The sequence below is a fragment of the Balaenoptera musculus genome, chromosome 11 (assembly GCF_009873245.2).
Source record: "Balaenoptera musculus isolate JJ_BM4_2016_0621 chromosome 11, mBalMus1.pri.v3, whole genome shotgun sequence".
Classification (NCBI taxonomy): domain Eukaryota; kingdom Metazoa; phylum Chordata; class Mammalia; order Artiodactyla; family Balaenopteridae; genus Balaenoptera; species Balaenoptera musculus.
The window spans coordinates 96,926,968-96,945,376 of record NC_045795.1 but is presented as its reverse complement, the minus strand read 5'-3'; the positions used below and the strand labels follow the sequence as shown (position 1 = coordinate 96,945,376).

Genomic DNA, 18,409 nt, shown 5'->3' with positions numbered 1-18,409 from the left:
ACTGTTAACACTGAATGATAAACATGAATATCCAACCAAAAGACGAACCCATAACCCAAGCTGGATAAATGAGAACGGGCCATTTGAGAGGTGGAGGTTAAATGTATGGCCCACAGTAGTTCCTGCCAATCAGCTGCAGGGTTGCAACTATGACTTAAGTTTCCTATGTCCAGTTCGCTTCCCCACTGCCACTGCCAGGTTTCTCGGGGAGCCTCTACGTACCTCCTAGTGACTAAGGCCGCTCAAACAACACACTTTTCAGGGCTTCCCTGGTGGCACAGTGGTTGAGAATCTGCCTGCTAATGCAGGGGACACGGGTTCGAGCCCTGGTCTGGGAAGATCCCACATGCCGCGGAACAACTAGGGCCCGTGAGCCACAACTACTGAGCCTGTACGTCTAGAGCCTGTGCTCCGCAACGAGAGAGGCTGCGATAGTGAGAGGCCCACGCACCGCGATGAAGAGTGGCCCCCGTTTGCCGCAAATAGAGAAAGCCCTCGCAAGAAACAAAGACCCAACACAACCAAAAATAAATAAATAAATAAAAATTAAAAACAAAAAAACAAAAAAAAACCACACTTTTCACACTCTATCAGATGCCGAACACAAAGCACAGGGGGGACAAGGCAGTTGTAACTTTATTGAGGTTTTTTAATTAAAACGCTTCACAGCAGAGACCACAGCCTGCAAGGGGAGCAGCCTCTCAAATGTTTCCTGCCCCATGACTCAATAGATTGAAGTAGAATGTGATTTATTCCCTATCTCCTTCAGTCTCGGTGGCTAAGGGGTGATGGATGGAAGCGGAGACAATGACCAAGAGGCAAGGATGAAAAACTCAGAAGGATCTCAACTTCAACCAGCTGAAATTAGTTTCACAGCTGCTGATCACCCAGTTCCACCAACCAGGAGTAAATTAAACATAGTTTTGCTACCAGCTGATTGCAACAGAAGGGGCTTTGCAGAACTTGGGCCTAGTTTGCACTAGTTGCCAACATCGCAGCTGCCAAAATCACCGAAGGAGGTTTTAGAACAGCTCCTCTACCCTCTCACTCCACTGGATGGGAGGCCCAGGCTTCACCTCACACAGTAGTTCATCAAGCAGGCTTCATTTACGCTTCTTCTCCTGTGTGCTGGTGAACCAAGAGTCTAGGAGCTTCTTGCTGTAGTATAACTGCCAGGCATGCACTTGGACCACCAGCACCAACACCAGATACATGACGGAGACGGCAGAGAAACCAAAGAGGAAGCGGTAGGCCTTGCCATGGCGGTAGAGCTGCTGTGCAGCAGGGAACATCTCCATGCTGCCATATATGAGGGGAGCGATGGAAAAGAGCCCCATGCTGATCATGGAGAGCACCAGGTAGCTAATGTTGTTGCGGGGGAAGGAGAGGAGGCCCAAGAGGGAGGGCACAATGCTCAGCAAATAGGGGTACTCCCACTGATAGGGCATGGCCACCTGATCGTGCGACAAGAGCCTCAGGTGCCCCACGCTCATCTTGGCAACCAGCAGCAGCCATATGACCAGATGCACGTAGATCAGCTTCTTGAGTTCATACTTGAGGGTCACACTGTGGGGCAGAGCAGAGGGAGAAGTACCTTTCATTCAAAATTTTCTGACCACCAACTCTACGTCAGGCAACTATACTGGACACTGGGAAACAGACGTGAATGAGGTATAGTTCCTGCCTGGAGGCTGGGAACAAGGTACACAGGAAGAAAAAAGTTAATTAAAAAATGAACTGGAAAAACTCTAGTAAATCTATGTTGCAAAATATACGGAATCAAAGGAAGGAGTAATGAATTCTGATTGAGATGAGTTGACTGAGAAGGCTGTCTGGACAAGGGTGTTACCTGAGCTAGGCTCTGAGACGTGGGTGGAGATGGACATTCCAAGCAGAGGTAACAGCACGCAGGCAAAAAGGCATAAGCATTTGTGTTCCAGGAGAGCAAATGGTTGGGTGTGGAAGGACTACATTGTGGTGGAGAAGGGAGTAGCAGGATATGAAGTTGCAAGGACTATCACTGAGTCACTTTAAAGACAGAAGAGTAACTCAGGGCTGTGTTTAGAAAGAGAACTCTGGGGAATTCCCTGGCGGTCCAGTGGTTAGAAATCTGGGCTTTCACTGCCAAGGCCACGGGTTCAATCCCTGGTCGGGGAACTAAGGTCCTGCAAGCCCCATGGTGCGGCCAAAAAAAAAAAAAATGAACGAGAACTCTGACTGTGTAGCATAGGAGGATAGTCTATGGAAGGAGGTATTGGCAGCAAGGAAACCAACTCAGGCTGCCCGTACTTCTCCAGCTAGAGTACATTTTTCATCTAAAGTAAGCATATTTTCTCTTATTCTTTGAATTCTCTCAGGTCCTAAATATATCCCCTTCACACCTTCATAGAGCAGAGTTTCTGCTCTAGACAGGCATGAAAACACTGGCTTTAAGTTGTGAGGTGTCCTTTAGACAAGGGTCTAAGGACAAGAATAAAGTGAGGTTTCAAAGAGCTTGTCATTAAGACGTGGAAAAGATTCTGGGAAATTTCAATGGATTTAAGTAAAGAAAATCTCTAAAAAATTTTTATTTTTTAAAATATTCATTACAGAAAGTGCAGAAAGGTGGGGCAGGAGGGGAATCAGTCACTTGTAGACTTCAAGCTCCATGAAGGCAGGGGCCAGTTTTGTTTGTCAATAAACTTTTTTATTGAAGGTATAACATGAATACAAAGACCAGGGCTGCTTTCGCTATTCCATCCTCAGGGCCTAGCACAATGCCTGATGGGTAGAAGCTCAATAAATATTTGTTGAACGGATAAACGAACGTATAAATATCCCTTACGTGGGCGGTTTCATAAAACTCATTTGAGGCAGAGAAAGTCTGGACTTCAAGGTCCAAATCCCCAAAACAACCCAAAATATAACAGCTACCGCGTACTGGGCGGACTTACGTGCTAGATCTTATGCTACGCTCTTTACGCGATTATTGGCTCACTAACTCATCACCAAGACCGAAAAGGTAGATTAATTTTCCCTTGCCAGATAAGCAAACTGAGGCTCAATTAGAAATCAGGTTCCCGAGATCGGAGAGCGGGGCCAGCATCGCCGAGACACCGGAGCCCAGGCGGGGCCGTACCCCTCAAGGCACAGCGGGATCAAGGGGTGGAGCGCACAGGAGCGACGCGACTTCCCGGGATTGGGGGCCGGCCCCGGGCCGTCGCAGGAGGAGGGGACTTGGCAGGTGCGCGAGAACGGACTGGGGAGCAAGACCCTGAGGCCGGGCCGGCGTCGCGTCCCAGGCCCTGCGAGCTCCTCGCCTCACTTCATACCTCATCTGGTAGTGCGTGGCGACGCGCTCCCGGTGCTGAAAGTCGCTGCCGTCGGTGCCGGCCGCTCGCGGGCCTGCCCGAGACGCCATCTTCCCTGCCCAGAGCCCTGGAACCCCTCACGCCGACCAGCTGCGGCGATTAGAGCGCCAACATGCCTGCCAACCCTACGCCGCCGCCGCAGCTCCGCCCACCCAACAGCCGAGCGGTTCTGTGAGGACAACTTCCGCCCTCTCTATCTCCGGAGGACCGACTCTGTAGTCACGTCTCTGCGCACGCGCACACATACGCACATGCTTTTCTTCTCGGCCCCGCCCTGTCCGTCTCTCCCCAGCCTTTGGAGCGCGCAGAAAGTTAAGCTCTGGCACGTTTTTCTTTTTGCCAAGGTCGGGAGCTGATACTCCACCCTCTCGAGCACTTACACTTTCTTTAATTCTAATTCGAGTTTAAGACGTCTCTGTTCCCACTTCACAGATGGAGAAACTGATGCCTGGAAGGGATCTGTGACTTTCCCAAGAGCGTGCATCTTTCACACTCAAAGTCTCAAAATATCTCCCCACGGATTAATCTTTGCAAGAAGAAACGGTAACTTTACAGTGGAGAAACCTGGCACGCACCCCGTTAACTAAGTAATCAAGTTAACTTGCCCAGGAGTGAGACAAACTGACTCCTTATGCCTCCTGCTAATATTGAGGACACAGCAGCACTGAGGTGATTTTCTTGCCCAAAATACTTAACCTGAATCTAATCATGAAGAGGTGACAGATAAACTCAAATTGAGGGACGTTCTACAAAATAACTGGATATACTTTTAAGAAATGTCAAGGCCATGAAAGAAAAAGAAATTAGGTAGAGGCAGAAAGCAGAGTAGTGGTTGCCAAGGAATGTGGTGATGATGGTTGCACAACTGTATGAATATACTTCATGCCACTGAACTGTGTACTTAAAGATCGTTAATTTTATGTTATGTACATTTTACCACAATAAAAAAATACATAAAATAAGAAAATTTCAAAATTGTTATCTGAAAAAACTGAAGTATCTTTTTATGTTTGAGTCATTTGTATTTCATTTCCCTGAACTGTGTTCGTATCCTTTGTCCATTTTTCTACTGCATTGTTGGTCTTGTTAATTTATATACAGATGGCAGAGAGAGAGAGAGAGAGATGACCTCTTGTCTATAATTTTAGTTGCCATATATTTTTCCTATTTATTGTACGTCTTTTGATTTACTCATGGTGTTACAATTTTAACATGTAGAATAGTTTTTTCATAAGGTTGAATATATAGTCTTTTCTTTTTTGGCTTCTCAATTTTGCTTCATAACTAGAGTCCGTCTCTATTCCAAGGTGCTCAAATGATTTGATGCATTTCAGCATTTGAGAACCATGCTCAGACATCTGCCTCCCAGACCAGAGGTGAGCGCCTCAAAGAGAGGGGTAAGAACCGAGTCATCAGGACTTCTCTGGTGGCGCAGTAGTTAAGAATCGGCCTGCAGGGGACACGGGTTCGATCCCTGGTCCGGGAAGACGCCACATGCGGCGGAGCAACTAAGCCCGTGCGCCACAACTACGGAGCCTGTGCTCTAGAGCCCGCAAGCCACAACTACTGAGTCAGTGTGCCACAACTACTAAGCTCGCGTGCCTAGAGCCCGTGCTCCACAACATGAGAAGCCACCGCAATGAGAAGTCCGTGCACCGCAACGAAGAGTAGCCCCTGCTCACCGCAACTAGAGAAAGCATGCACACAGCAACGAAGACTCAACGCAGCCATAAATAAATAAATAAATAAATAAAAAATGCTTGCTGAATACATAAATTATGAATGAGCCAAAACCATCCTCTTCTCCTAAGCACTGTGAAGAATCCTCAGGTTCACCAAGCATTCCTCCATCCCCCACAGACACTCTCTGGCTTTAGCTTGTGCTTATCCTTTTCTTTTCTGTGTGTGATTTCCATGATGTTCATCAGGGCTTCTGAGTCAGACTGCTTCTGAGTCATCCATTGGCTTATCATGAGACACTAGGCACATGTTGGATGTTCAATAAATATTTGAGGCATGAATGTCCAAGGCAGGGGCCCCAACCCTTTCCCCAGAACTTCCTCCCTGAAGTATTGGTACTTCTCTTCTGGCTCTTGGTCTGTCTTGAAGTTTAGTGATTTGTGTTCCTGTCTCCTCACCCTGCTCATTCTCTTCTCAAATCCTTTGCACTGATGTTTCCTTTACCTTGAATGCCCCAGGACTTCAAAAGACTGGATTCCAGTCCCGGGTGGAACACTATAGACTGAATGTTTGTGTCCGCCCCCGCCTTGCCCCCATTTGTATGTTGAAACCTAATCCCCAATGTGATGATATTTGGAGGTGGGATTTGGGGGTGGCGGGATTAGTGTACTTATCAAAGAGACTCCCTTGCTCCTTCTACCAGGTGAGGACACAGAGAGAGGACAACTCTCTGTGAACCAGGAAGAAGGTCTTCACCAGAGACCAGAACTACCAGCACCTTGATCTTGGACTTGTCAGCCTCCAGAACTATGAGAAATAAGTTGCTTATTAGCCACCAGTTTATGGTATTCTGTATAGCAGCCCAAACAGACCAAGACACTCCAGGTCTTGAAAAGACTGACTTCTCATCAGTCAGGATTTAGCTGAAAGCTCACCTCTGAGGCCTTTCTTAAGCCCACAGGCCAATCTAGCTCTCCAGCCATTTGCTATCATATCACCTTGTGTTGTTTTCTTCCCAGAACATCATTATCTGAAATTATCTTGATTATTTGCATATTTGTTCATGGTCTGAGTTCCCCCTTCCTCCAGGAATGTCAGCTCCTTGAAGTGTGGGACAAGGCTGTGTTGTTTCCTGCTGTATTCTCAGACCCTAGGAGGGCTGGCTCACGGTAAGTGCCTAATAAGTATTTGTTGAGTGAATGAATGATGGTTGCCTGAAAGCTTTTATAGGGAAGGATTTAGACATAAGTAATAGGAGGATGATGATGATGATGATTATAGCTATTTATTGAGCCTGATGGGTGCACTAAACTTTATATCAAGTACTTTTCACGATTATCTCATTTAATCTTCATGACAACCCAGTGGGGTAGGAACTATTTTTAATGCCCATTTGTTAGATCCAACTGAAGCTTAGATGAGTTACATCACACAGCTAGTGCTAGACTGCTGGTTTTCAAAATAGGGTCCCTAAGTAGCCACAGTGTCAGCATCAGCTCGGAAACTCTTAGAAATACACTTTCTTAGGCCCCACCCCAGACATACTGAGTCAGAAACTCTGCGGTGGAGGCCAGCAAGCTAATTTTTAACAAGCCTTCCATGTGATTCTGATGCAGTAGTGTGAAAAACCCAACTCTAAAAGAAAGGTGAGGTTGAACTCTTTTTTTAAAAACAGCTTTATGCAGATATAATCCATATACCACACACGCTTAGGTGTACAATCCGATGGTTTTAGTATATTTGCAGGGTTGTACAACCTCCAAATAGACTTAGCACAATCATCAAAGTAGATTGTGTTTAGATTACTAGATTAGAACTTTTTCTGGGCTCCCCTGAAAGAAACCCCATGCCCACTAGCAGTCCCCATTCCCCTTCCACTCTCCAGCCCCTCTAAACAACCACTAATTAATTTTTTGTCTTTATAGTTTTGTCTATTCTGGACATTTCATACAAGTGGAATGATACAAGTATGTATGTGATCTCTTGTGACTGGCTTTGCATAATGTTTGCGTAATAAATCCCTTGTGATTTCACTTTGCATAATGTTTTCAACGTTTGTCCATGTACTGTAGTAGCATAGATCCGATTCGATTGACAAATAATATTCCATTTATGGATATACCACAGTTTTTTATCCATTCATCAATTGACGAACATTTGGGTTGTTTCTACATTTTGCCGGTTGTGAATAACACTATGAACTTTCTCGTGTATGAGTTTTTGTGTTGACATAGATTTTCATTTCCCTTGGAGATATATATATAACTCCAAATACTATGTATATGTAGAACTGCTGGGTCATAGATCTTACACTCTTAACCACTACACATTTCAGCTAGTCTTTATTATTATTATTAAATTATCTGCTATTATTAAATAATTATATTATCAATAATACCAATATTTGTTTCTATCTATTAAGTATCTCTGTTGCAAAGCCCTTTACTTTTATTATTACAAATCCTTACCTCGGTCAGGATCATTAAGACAGGAATCATTATCTCTGTTGAAAAGGTGAGAGAAACTGGGGATCAGGAGGTTAAGGGAACTTGTCTACACTCCAACAGCTAACATGGGTAGAGCTGGGACCACCATGCACACCTGCCTGTTTCCTGTGCCCTCTGTGCCCAATACCATGTCCTGGGCCATACCCTGCCCCAGATCTTTCGAAACATGCCTCCACCCCTCCTTTCTGGCTTTTTCTGGAAGTGAGGCTGGCTTGACATCCCAAGGGTGAGAGCTGCACACTCAGTGCCTGTGCTCTTTTCCAGCTGGGGCTGGAGGCCAGGGGAGGGGCTGCCCTGGGAGCTGGAAATAAAATGGAGGGAGGGCTGGGCTGAGCAGGGCAGTATTGGAAGGTTAGGAGGTAAGGAGTTTCTTATTCTGGGTTTTTTGTTTTGGTTTGGTTCTGGCTCCTAGAGAACCGGTGAGGTGGGGCTGGGTGGAGTTTTACGATTGGGAGTGAGGAGGGAGCTGATGTGGGTAGTGCTAAGTGGGGGAGAGGGCTTTCACAGACAGGCTGGCCTGGGGCGTCCCCTGCATTGTCAGAAGGAAAGACTGGGGAGGGGGCTTCGTTCCATGCACTCCTTGAGCCCCTGGCTCTGAGGCAGGCCCTGTCTGCATGGGGGCTGGGAAAGGGAGAACATCTCAGGGCGGGGCACCCAAGGAGCGGGGCTGCTATGGCAGAAGCAGACACTGAGGCCCACTTGGCTAGGAAGAAGGAAGGGCAAAGATGAAGGGGAAATTCCGTGAGCCGTCTAAGAAGGCTTTCCGAGCCGTGGAAAACAGTGAAACTCGGGCTTCAGGGCTGCAAACGTTTAGCCCTGGGCCAAGGGAGGCATTACAGGCGGAGGAACTGCCTGCAGGAGGGCTTGGAGCCTGCAGGAGCTTTATCGAGCAGGCTCAGGAGAGAAGGGCGGGCAGGTCAGCCCAGGGCCGTCGGCTAGTGCCCAGATGGCTGCCAGCAGCCTTGAGCCACAGTGGCTGTGTACATTTAAGTTAGTTAACATTCAATAAAAATAAAAATCCAGCTCCTCAGTTGTACTGCCACACTTCAAGTGCTCAATCGCCTTGTGGGGCTAGCAGCTCCAGTATTGGAGAGAACGGATATAGAACGGTTCCATCATGGTAGAGAGTCTCTGGCCAGCAGGAACCCTCAGGAGGGGTTCAGATTGCTCAAGGACCCACTGGAGAGACCAGGCTTAGGCTGGGTTGCCTGGCCTGGGAGGTCTCTGAGCAACAGGTCAGGGAAGGTCCCCAGCAGTGCAAGGTGGTGTGACTCGCCTCCTGCCAGCGTAAAGTGGACTCTGCCCCCAGGACAGGAACTAACCAGGCAGGGCCTCTTCAGTCCCGACTTGTGAACCCTGATCAGTGTGACCAGAGCCAAGGTCAGAGAAACATGGAGTGAGTGGTGCCGGGGAGGGAGGAGCGGCTGCGGAGCAGGGCTGAGCCTGGGCACTAAGGGGGTCTCCAGCTTAGTCACGGTGGCGTACATGGGTGGGACAGGGGAAGGGCTGGGGGAGGTGTGTGTGTGAGTTGCTAGGGGAGACCAGAGCAGAGGCTTGATGGATGGAGGTTGGGTTGCTCTGTGTCAAAAGACAAGAGAGAGGGAACCCTCCCATCCCCACCTAAGGAGCTGTCTCTGCTTCCTTCCCAGGCCCAACACTGTCCAGCTGACGAGGATGGAGTACGCCATGAAGTCCCTCAGCCTTCTCTACCCCAGGTCCCTCTCCAGGTGAGGAGAGTCAAGCATGGAAGGGAAGGGGAGCTACTGTGAGCTGTAGGGCAGACCTTCTTGAACTTCGATGGGCATATAAGTCACCTGGGCGTCTTGTTCAAATGCAGGTGCTGATTCAGGAGGTCTGGAGTGGGACCCAAGCTTTGCCCCTCCCACAAGCCCCCAGGAGATATTAATGCTGCTGTCTCTCCCCCCCCGAGTCCCCCATATCACACATTGAGTAGAAAGAGGTAGATACTGCTTGATGCTTTCATTATTGATCTCATTTAAACCTCACCACAACTTTGGGAAGTGGGGATTATTATGCCAAATTAATAGATGGGGAAACCGAGGCACAGGGTGGGCTCTCTCAGTCACCTAGCAAATGGGCAGTGGAGCCAGGATTCGAACTTGGGTCTGCCTGACTCCAAAATCTAGGTTCACTGCACTCCTTTTGTTCTACATCGTGTATCTGAGTTCAAAACTGTCTTATATTGACCTCAGCTTTGCCACTTTGTCTCACATTACAGGTGAGAAGAATGAGGCTAAGAGAGGAAAGTGGTAATTGGGCAAATGTGGGGTAGTTCTCTATCATTGGCTACTTGTCACGGTCTGAAACCCAGCAGTGTCAATATCACTTGGGAACTCATTACATACATAAAATCTCAGAACCTACCCAGACCTACTGAATCAGAACCTGCATTTTAACAAGATCACCAGGGGACTGATGTGTCCACTAAAGTTTAAGATGCACTGATCCAGAGACTTCCCTGGTGGTCCAGTGGGTAAGACTCCACGCTCCCAATGCAGGGGGCATGGGTTCAGTACCTGGTCGGGGAGCTAGATGCCACATACATGCCAAAACTAAAGATCCCGCGTGCCGCAACTAAGACCTGGCACAGCCAAAATAAATAAATAAATAAATATTAAAAAAAAAAAAAAAAAGATGCAGCAATCCAGCAGGCTTTTGAGGAAGACTGTCTAGAGCAGGTCTGGTGGGTGGTAGGGGAGGAGGAATATGATGAGCTCAGCCTGGAGGATTGGGAGAGTAAGTTACCCTGCTGTGCGCTGAGGGCTGGGAGGCATCAGACAGCTCATTCTGATGCTCCATATGGCCTCCAGGTACGTGGCAGTCAGCACCTCGGTGGTGACCCAGAAGCTGCTGTCAGAGCCCAGCCCGGAGGCCCCCAGGGCCCGGCCCTGCAGAGTAAGCAGTGCTGACCGGAGTGTGCGGAAGGGCATCATGACACACAGCCTTGAGGACCTCCGCCTCAAGGTAGGAATGGGCCTGCCTCTGCACAGCCCTCTATGGGGACCTTGGCTGAGAGCCGGCCCCAACAGCTGCCTCTGCATCATGAGCCAGGGGTTCAGGAGGGGTGGAGTTCATGGCTTAGATGGTGAAAAGATTTCCTTTCTAATGGCACTCCAGTGGGCTTGTAGTGCCCACCTGGAGTCCTGTCTGTCTGTTGACAGGGGGAGGGCAGTACATTACCGTCTGATACTAACAATAGGTCAGTGGTATTTTTGGAGTCTATTTTTCTTACTGGAGGGACCCTTAGGTTCCCTTTTCCAGTAGTACTTAAACTTGTAGAAGTGCCCAGAAGTTGGGGTATTGTGCAAGATTTTAGAGATTCCCTTCCCTATCTCCTTCCCTTACCTTCATGCAGGGCAATTCTCCTTCAATCTGTCTCCTACATTGGCCTTCCACGCAAAGCTTTGTTAACAGCTGTGGAAGTCTTTCTTCAAACTTTTGATTAGGTGGGACTTCCCTGGTGGTCCAGTGGTTAAGACTTCCTGCTCCAATGCAGGGGGCACAGGTTCAATCCCTGGTTAGGGAACTAGGATCCCGCATGTCCCTCGGCACGGTCAAAAAAAAAAAAAAAAAAAAGTAAAAATTATTGATCAGGTAAGCTTCCAGAGAGGAAACCAAGGACACACAGCTCTTGTGGGTGGTAGTAACATTGGGCAAGAATGACACCCTTCCCCATTTCCATGCTCCCCCTACACTTGGTTGGGAGTAACTTGTCCTAATCTTTCCTTCTTCTTTTTTTTTTTAAATTTATTTATTTATTTATTTATTTTTGGCTGTGTTGGTCTTCGTTTCTGTGCGAGGGCTTTCTCCAGTTGCGGCAAGCGGGGGCCACTCTTCATCGCGGTGCGCGGGCCTCTCACTATTGCGGCCTCTCTTGTTGCGGAGCACAGGCTCCAGACGCACAGGCTCAGTAGTTGTGGCGCACGGGCCTAGTTGCTCCGCGGCATGTGGGATCTTCCCAGACCAGGGCTCGAACCCGTGTCCCCTGCATTGGCAGGCAGATTCTCAACCACTGCGCCACCAGGGAAGCCCATCTTTCCTTCTTATAAAGACACCTTTTCTTCTTACAAGTCATAGTGGATTATGGCCCACTCTAATGCCCTAATTTTAATATAATTACTTCTTTAAAGACTCTATCTCCAAATATAGTCACATTCTGAGGTACTGGGATTAGGACTTCAACATATGAATTTTGGGGGGATACCATTCAGCCCATAATACATACAAATCAACTGAATAGAACTGAGAGTCCAGAAATAAATCCATGTATCTGTGGTCAATTGATTTTTAACAGGATGCCAAGACTATTCAATGGAGAAAGAATAGTCTTTTCAACAAATATTACTGAGACAATGGGCTATCCAAATGCAAAAGAATGAAGTTGGATCCCTCCCTCATACTACATATAAAATTAATTCAAAGCAGATCAAAGATCTAAATGTAGAGCTAAAACTATAAAACCCTTAGAAGAAAACATAGGTATAAGTGTTCATAACCTTGGTTTCTTAGATATGGCACCAAAGCACAAGTAACCAAAGGGAAAAAAGTTGGACTTTATCAACATTAAAAACTTCTGTGCATCAAAGGACACTATCAAAAAAAATGAAAAGATAACCCACAGAATGGGAGAAAGTATTTGCAAATCACATATCTGATAAGGGTCTAGTATCAAGAATATATAAAGAACTCTTAAAACTCAATAAAAAGACGATCCAGTTGAAAATGGGCAAAGAATCTAAGTAGATGTTTCTCCAAAGAAGATGTACAAATGGCTGATAACACATGAAAAGATGCTCAGCATCCTTAGTCATTAGGGAAATGCAAATCAAAAACATTTCATACCGCTAGAATGGCTAAAATAAAAGACAGACTAACAAGTGTTGGTGAGGATGTAGAGAAATTGCTGTTGGGAATGTAAAATCATGCAACAGCTTCAGAAAACAGTTTGGTATTTCCTTAAGAAGAGTAAACATAGAGTTATTATATGACTCAGCAATTCCAATCCTAGGTATATATCCAGGAAAATTGAAAAGACATGTCACACAAAAATTTGTACATGAATGTGCATAGCAGCACTATTCATAATACTCAAAAAATAGAAACAACCCACATGTCCATCAATTGAAGAATGCATTAAAAATGTGGTATATCTATTTAGTAGAATATTATTCAGCCATAAAAAAGTAAAGAATCATGCTGCAACATAGATGAACCTTGAAAACTTGTTAAGTGAAAGAAGCCAGTCTAAAGAGACCACACATTGTATGATTCCACTTATATGAAATGTCCAGAATAGACAGATCCACAGAGATGGACAGAAGAGGAGAGGTTGCCAAGGGCTAGGAAATGAGGAGTGACAGCTAATGGGGCTAGGTTTCTCTTTGGGGTAAAAATGGGGTTGAAAATGTTTTGAAATTATATGGTGGTGGTAGTTGCACAACTTTGTGAATATGCTAAAAACCACTGGATTGTGTACTTTAAAAGAGTGAATTTTATGGCATGTGAATTATATCGCAATTAAAAATGACATGTGTGACTCCCATTATATTTTTTTAAGATTTATTTTTTATTTTTTGGCTGTGTCGGGTCTTAGTTGTGGCCCGGGGGATCTTCGTTGAGGCATGAGGGATCTTTCATTGTGGTGCGTGGGCTTCTATCTAGTTGTGGCATGCGGGTTTTCTCTTCTCTAGTTGTGGCGTGCGGGCCCCAGGGTGTGTGGGCTCTATAGTCTGCAGCATGCGGGCTCTAGTTGAGGTGCACGAGCTCAATAGTTGTGGCACGTGGGCTTAGTTGCCCCGCGGCATGTGGGATCTTAGTTCTCTGACCAGGGATCGAACCCGCATCCCCTGCATTGCAAGGCAGATTCTTTACCACTGGACCACCAGAGAAGTCCCTCCCATTATATTTTTATTGGACAGCACTATTCTAGAATATTAACCATGAAGTCAGATACCAAGGGATACCATAATATAGGTTCTTTGGATGGTGATCCCACAGCAAGAGCCCTGGGTTCCAGTCCCATCCCATAAATCCCGGCCCGCTAGTGTGTGTGTGAGGTGTGCCAGCTGAGGTGTGTAATGTGGGTCTTCCCCATACCAGCTCTGTGGCTACATGTGATGGCAGAAGCATCACTTACCTTATTCTCCAGGTCCAGGATACCCTGATGCTGGCAGACAAGCCTTTCTTCCTGGTGCTGGAGGAAGATGGCACAACTGTAGAGACAGAAGAGTATTTCCAATCCCTGGCAGATGACACCGTATTCATGGTCCTCCATAAGGGGCAGAAATGGCAGCCCCCATCAGAGCAGGTGACGTCCCACCTGTCAGGGAGAATACTGGGAGCTTAGGAGAAATCCTTGAGGGGTGCCAACCACATGCTTGTCTTGATGCAGGGCACTAGGTACCAACTCTCCCTCTCCCGTAAGCCTGCCGAGAAGATCGATGTGGCCCGAGTAACCTTCGACCTGTACAAGGTGAACCCACAGGACTTCATTGGTTGCCTGAACGTGAAGGCGACTCTCTATGGCACATACTCCCTTTCCTATGATCTGCGCTGCTACGGGGCCAGACGCGTCATGAAGTGAGTGACTTGGGATTAGGTACAGGCTGGGTACACAGCAATGGGAGAGGCCCTATCTTCCCCCATGCACCTCAGACTTCTTGGAGCCTGGGCCTGGTGTTGATGCTGACAAAGCATGACAATTAGCATTTGTCTAGGACTTTATGGCTGAATTCATGCTTTAGTTTATAGTAGTATATGCCAAAGGGATACATATACTCCTGCTGGTGGAACCTGGATACATTTAGCTTTTCTAATTACCTTCCACTATAACAACTAATTATTTTTCACCTAAAGTAGCAGTTTTCCTAAGTAGTCTTCTAATCTTTTGAAAAATGAACATGTGTCAAAAATTTTATTGAACTCAACTAGTGAGAGAACCAGCAAGAAGTTACAATAAGTTCAAAATCCCACCCATACATAGATCCAACAAGAATGCTGAGCTATTTATAAATACAAAATTGGATTTTTCCATGGGGGTGGGAGGGATGAAATAACTGTCCTTCCATAGAATGGAATTAATTTGTATGTCTCTGGACAATAGTCATTTGTATCATCTAATGAACTTTAAAAGAAACTTTTTACTTTACTTTTGACAGTCTAATCAAGTATCACAGGAAGCATGGGAATAGGTTTAATCATAAGACAAGTACTGTTATGGTAGTGGTTTCCAAATTCAGCTATTCCAGTGGTGCTCTAGAGAATTCTTACCTCATTAGGCAGATGTAGCCACTGAGGCAGAGGCATCTAAATAGTCGAAAACCACAAAGCTGGCCTCTTGCCAGTTACTTCTGACAGACGCTACTCCTCCCCAGTTGCTTCATTTAGTGTTTACTGAGCACTCTCTGTGTCCTGGCCCTATGCTATGAGCTAGAGACACAGAGATAAATAAGATGTCAGAACAAGCTCCGTGAGGGCAAGAATTGCTGTTGCCTCCAATACCTTGGTGAATGCTGGTACGTAGCAATAATTCAAATAACTGTACAATGAATGAAGATACATATGATCCTCATTCTCAGGGGCTTCTGAGAAATCCTACTCCTTCCAGAGTTCTGCCAGAACGTATGTAGCTAGAGCATACCAGACCTTCTTGGCTTTCCGAGTTTATTCTCTGCATTCCCAGTCTGCAGATGAGGGACCTGAGGCCGTGTGGTTCTGCCTGCCAGAGATAACACTGAGCGGCAGGCTTGAGCCTCGTTCTATGGCAAGAAGTTCCATTTTCCTCTTATACCATATCTTATACCTCTCTTGATCTGGGCTTGCTGCCAGCAGTTTGCAGATTGCAAAATCTAGAGCAAGAAGTTTCAGCCTTTAAACTCAGTCCATCTAGGGGAAGTGGGACCCTCAGAGCTAAACACAGTAGGCATATTGGTCCCAAAAGAAAAACAAAAAACAACAGCAAGCTGGAATCAGTGGAATGACTTAGTGGCATCAGCAAGTGTTTTTTCTTTAATGGTGGTAAAATACACATACCATAAAATTTACCATTTTAACCACTTTTTTTTTAAGTATAAAATTCAGTGACATTAAGTACATTCACAGTGTTGTGCAACAGTTACTTGTGCCTCTATTTCCAGAACTTTTTCATCATCCCTAACTGTAACTCTGTACCCATTAAACACTAACTCTCCACACCCGCTTCCCCCAGCCCTGCTAACCTCTGTTCTACTTCCTGTCTCCGTTAATTTTCCTATTCTAGGCAACTCATGTAAGTATAATCATACAATACTTGCCCTTCTGTGTCTGGCTTATTTCACTTAGCATAATGTTTTCAAAGTTCATCCATATTGTAGCATGTGTCAGAATTTCATTCCTATTTATGTCCAGACAGCTGGTTTGAAGCCTCAGTTCTCTAATTTGAGAAATGGGTATTCTTCTCAGGTTTCACCTTTAAATTTTTTAAGTATTTTCATGTACAGATGTTTATGATTCTAATTGTCTTTCTGCCCTCCTCCACCTCAGCCATAATATAAGTTCCTTTACTGAATGAAGGTTAATAGAAGACAAGTTTTAATATCAGCCAGAAAGAATTTATTTTCCTTTTGTGTTCTTCTCCCTGATCCCCCCCTAGGACTAGACACCCCTAGTGAGCCTCACCTATCTCTTTCAAACAGATCTGGATAAGAATTTGGTTAAAGTAGTGAAGCATTCAACCAGCTAGTCTTGATCCTACGTTTCCCCTTCTCGTCTACATATCAGGTCCTATGTTAAGTGATTTATGTTATTTCATCTTCCTAACCCTGGGATCAAAATGGTATGATCTCATTTTACAGATGAGGGTGCCGAAGCTCAGAGCTATAGAGGTTTGCCAAGGTTGCCACAGCTAATGAAACTGAATTAGAACTCAGGCCTGTCTGACTGGAGTTCTGTCCTCAGTACACTGCAACACCAGACATGGAGATCTTCACGTCCAGCACTCTGAAAATTAGCTAGACTACAAATGACTTGGAAACACTTCTGTCTAGAGCAGAGGTTGTGAAGGGCAGAGTCATGTGACAGAGATCAGTCTGGCTGGCCCAAAGTAGCATGAGAAAAATAAAAGGCCTTGTTAAATGAGCTTGAATTTTGCACGAGAAGAGGGAGGTTGTGGACGTCTCAGTTAAGGTACGATTGCAGGTAACACTGTAGACCCTGTCCTATTTGCTGAGGGAGGGCAGCATCTGTTCTGTTTGCACATCACTCTACAGTTTATGAAGTTATGAACGCAGCGTGGGGGAGCAGGCATTTAGGGGAAGCAGGAAGGGGCTTTCTTTGTGTTTTGACCCTAGTGCCTCCTCATCCCACCCAGAGAAGCTCTCCGCTGGGCCCTCTTCAGCATGCAGGCCACAGGCCACGTGCTGCTCGGCACCTCCTGTTACCTGCAGCAGCTCCTGGATGCCACAGAGGGAGGGCAGCCTCCCAAGAGCAAAGCCCCATCCCTCATCCCGACCTGTCTGAAGATACTGCAATGAAAGCCCAGCCAAGGACTAGACCGGGGACCCCATGCTCAGCTGGTAAGCACCCACAAGCCTGGCAGCTAGACAGCTTCTTACCTTCCCAACACCTCCCTCAGCCCCACAGGAACATGAATGATGAAGCAGGGGGAAGGGCCGGAAACCTGGGCTGGGCTGGCCAAAGGAGAACTGAGGGCTCTTGGCCTGGTCCGGCTCCTTCCTGCCCCAGGTAGCTTAGCGGGCCAAGACTGGTCACCAGCAGGCTATGGCAGGAAGGCTGTCCCTCAGCAACCTGTCTTCACGTGCTACACTTTCATTACACTGCCTACCTCCTGGCCTCCCATCCCAAATGCTCCTGAGTGAATTGTCAACCCACTCGTGTATGATATTAGAGAGTTCGCAATAAATTATTTACGCTGATACATCTTCTTTGCTTCTGTTCTTTGCGAGGTGAGGGTGGGGTTCTATCTGGAAAGTTGGTAAGGTCTAAGGAAAGAGAGAACTCTGTTGTCAAACCATTCTCCATAATGTGGGGTTATAGGAAACAGCACTTTTCTACCAAAAAAACAAACAACAAAAAAAAATTAGTTAATTCTGAAATTAATGTCTGCTTAATCTGAGGCTTGAGCAGATCATGTAATCAATATGGTAAATGACAATTTCCAAAATAAGTTTGCCTACCAGAAGGACTTTGGGAACACAAAAGAGCCAGAATTGCCAAAGCAATCCTGAGGAAAAAGAACAAAGCTGGAGGCATAACCCTCCCAGACTTCAGACAATACTACAAAGCTACAGTAATCAGAACAGCATGAGGGCTTCCCTGGTGGCGCAGTGGTTGAGAATCTGCCTGCCAATGCAGGGGACACGGGTTCGAGCCCTGATCTGGGAAGATCCCACATGCCGCGGAGCAACTAGGCCCGTGAGCCACAGTTACTGAGACTGCGCGTCTGGAGCCTGTGCTCCGCAACAAGAGAGGCCGTGACAGTGAGAGGCCCGCGCATGGCGATGAAGAGTGGTCCCCACTTGCCGCAACTAGAGAAAGCCCTCACACAGAAACGAAGACCCAACACAGACAAAAGTAAATAAATAAATAAATAAAAAATAAAAATAAAGGAATTCCTTAAAAAAAAAAAAACAGCATGGTATTGGCACAAAAATAGACATATGGATCAATGAAAGGAAATAGACAGCCCAGAAATAAACCCATACCTACAGTCAATTAATCTTCGACAAAGGGGGTAAGAATATACAATGGAGAAAAGACAGTCTCTTCAATAAGTGGTGCTGGGAAAACTGGACAGCTCCATGTAAAAGAATGAAATTAGAACATTCTCTACTACCATATACAAAAGTAAACTCA

At 46.2% G+C, this 18,409-nt stretch overlaps 2 protein-coding genes across 4 annotated transcripts; one reads left to right on the top strand and one right to left on the bottom strand.

Annotated features, from left to right (window-relative positions):
* Nucleotides 1–617: 617 nt before the first annotated feature.
* Nucleotides 618–3,543, bottom strand: JAGN1 (jagunal homolog 1). 2 transcript variants are annotated; one of them, XM_036868752.1, is made up of 2 exons: nucleotides 3,312–3,543; nucleotides 618–1,566 (listed from the first exon to the last, which is right to left on the bottom strand). In XM_036868752.1, exons 1-2 carry the CDS (start codon nucleotides 3,398–3,400, stop codon nucleotides 1,104–1,106), a joined length of 552 nt encoding a protein of 183 aa, XP_036724647.1. In that variant the 5' UTR covers nucleotides 3,401–3,543; the 3' UTR covers nucleotides 618–1,103. The 2 variants fall into 2 exon arrangements, with proteins under 2 accessions (XP_036724647.1, XP_036724648.1); XM_036868753.1 differs by having other exon boundaries at nucleotides 619–1,691; nucleotides 3,312–3,512.
* A 5,126-nt stretch (nucleotides 3,544–8,669) lies between these two features.
* CIDEC (cell death inducing DFFA like effector c) lies at nucleotides 8,670–17,487 on the top strand. Of its 2 annotated transcripts, none has more exons than XM_036868751.1 (6): nucleotides 8,670–8,933; nucleotides 9,187–9,264; nucleotides 10,369–10,522; nucleotides 13,707–13,865; nucleotides 13,950–14,137; nucleotides 16,905–17,486. In XM_036868751.1, the coding sequence occupies exons 1-6, from the start codon at nucleotides 8,929–8,931 to the stop codon at nucleotides 17,065–17,067; spliced, it is 747 nt and encodes a 248-aa protein (XP_036724646.1). In that variant the 5' UTR covers nucleotides 8,670–8,928; the 3' UTR covers nucleotides 17,068–17,486. The 2 variants fall into 2 exon arrangements, with proteins under 2 accessions (XP_036724646.1, XP_036724645.1); XM_036868750.1 differs by having other exon boundaries at nucleotides 8,862–8,933; nucleotides 16,885–17,487.
* Nucleotides 17,488–18,409: the final 922 nt, after the last annotated feature.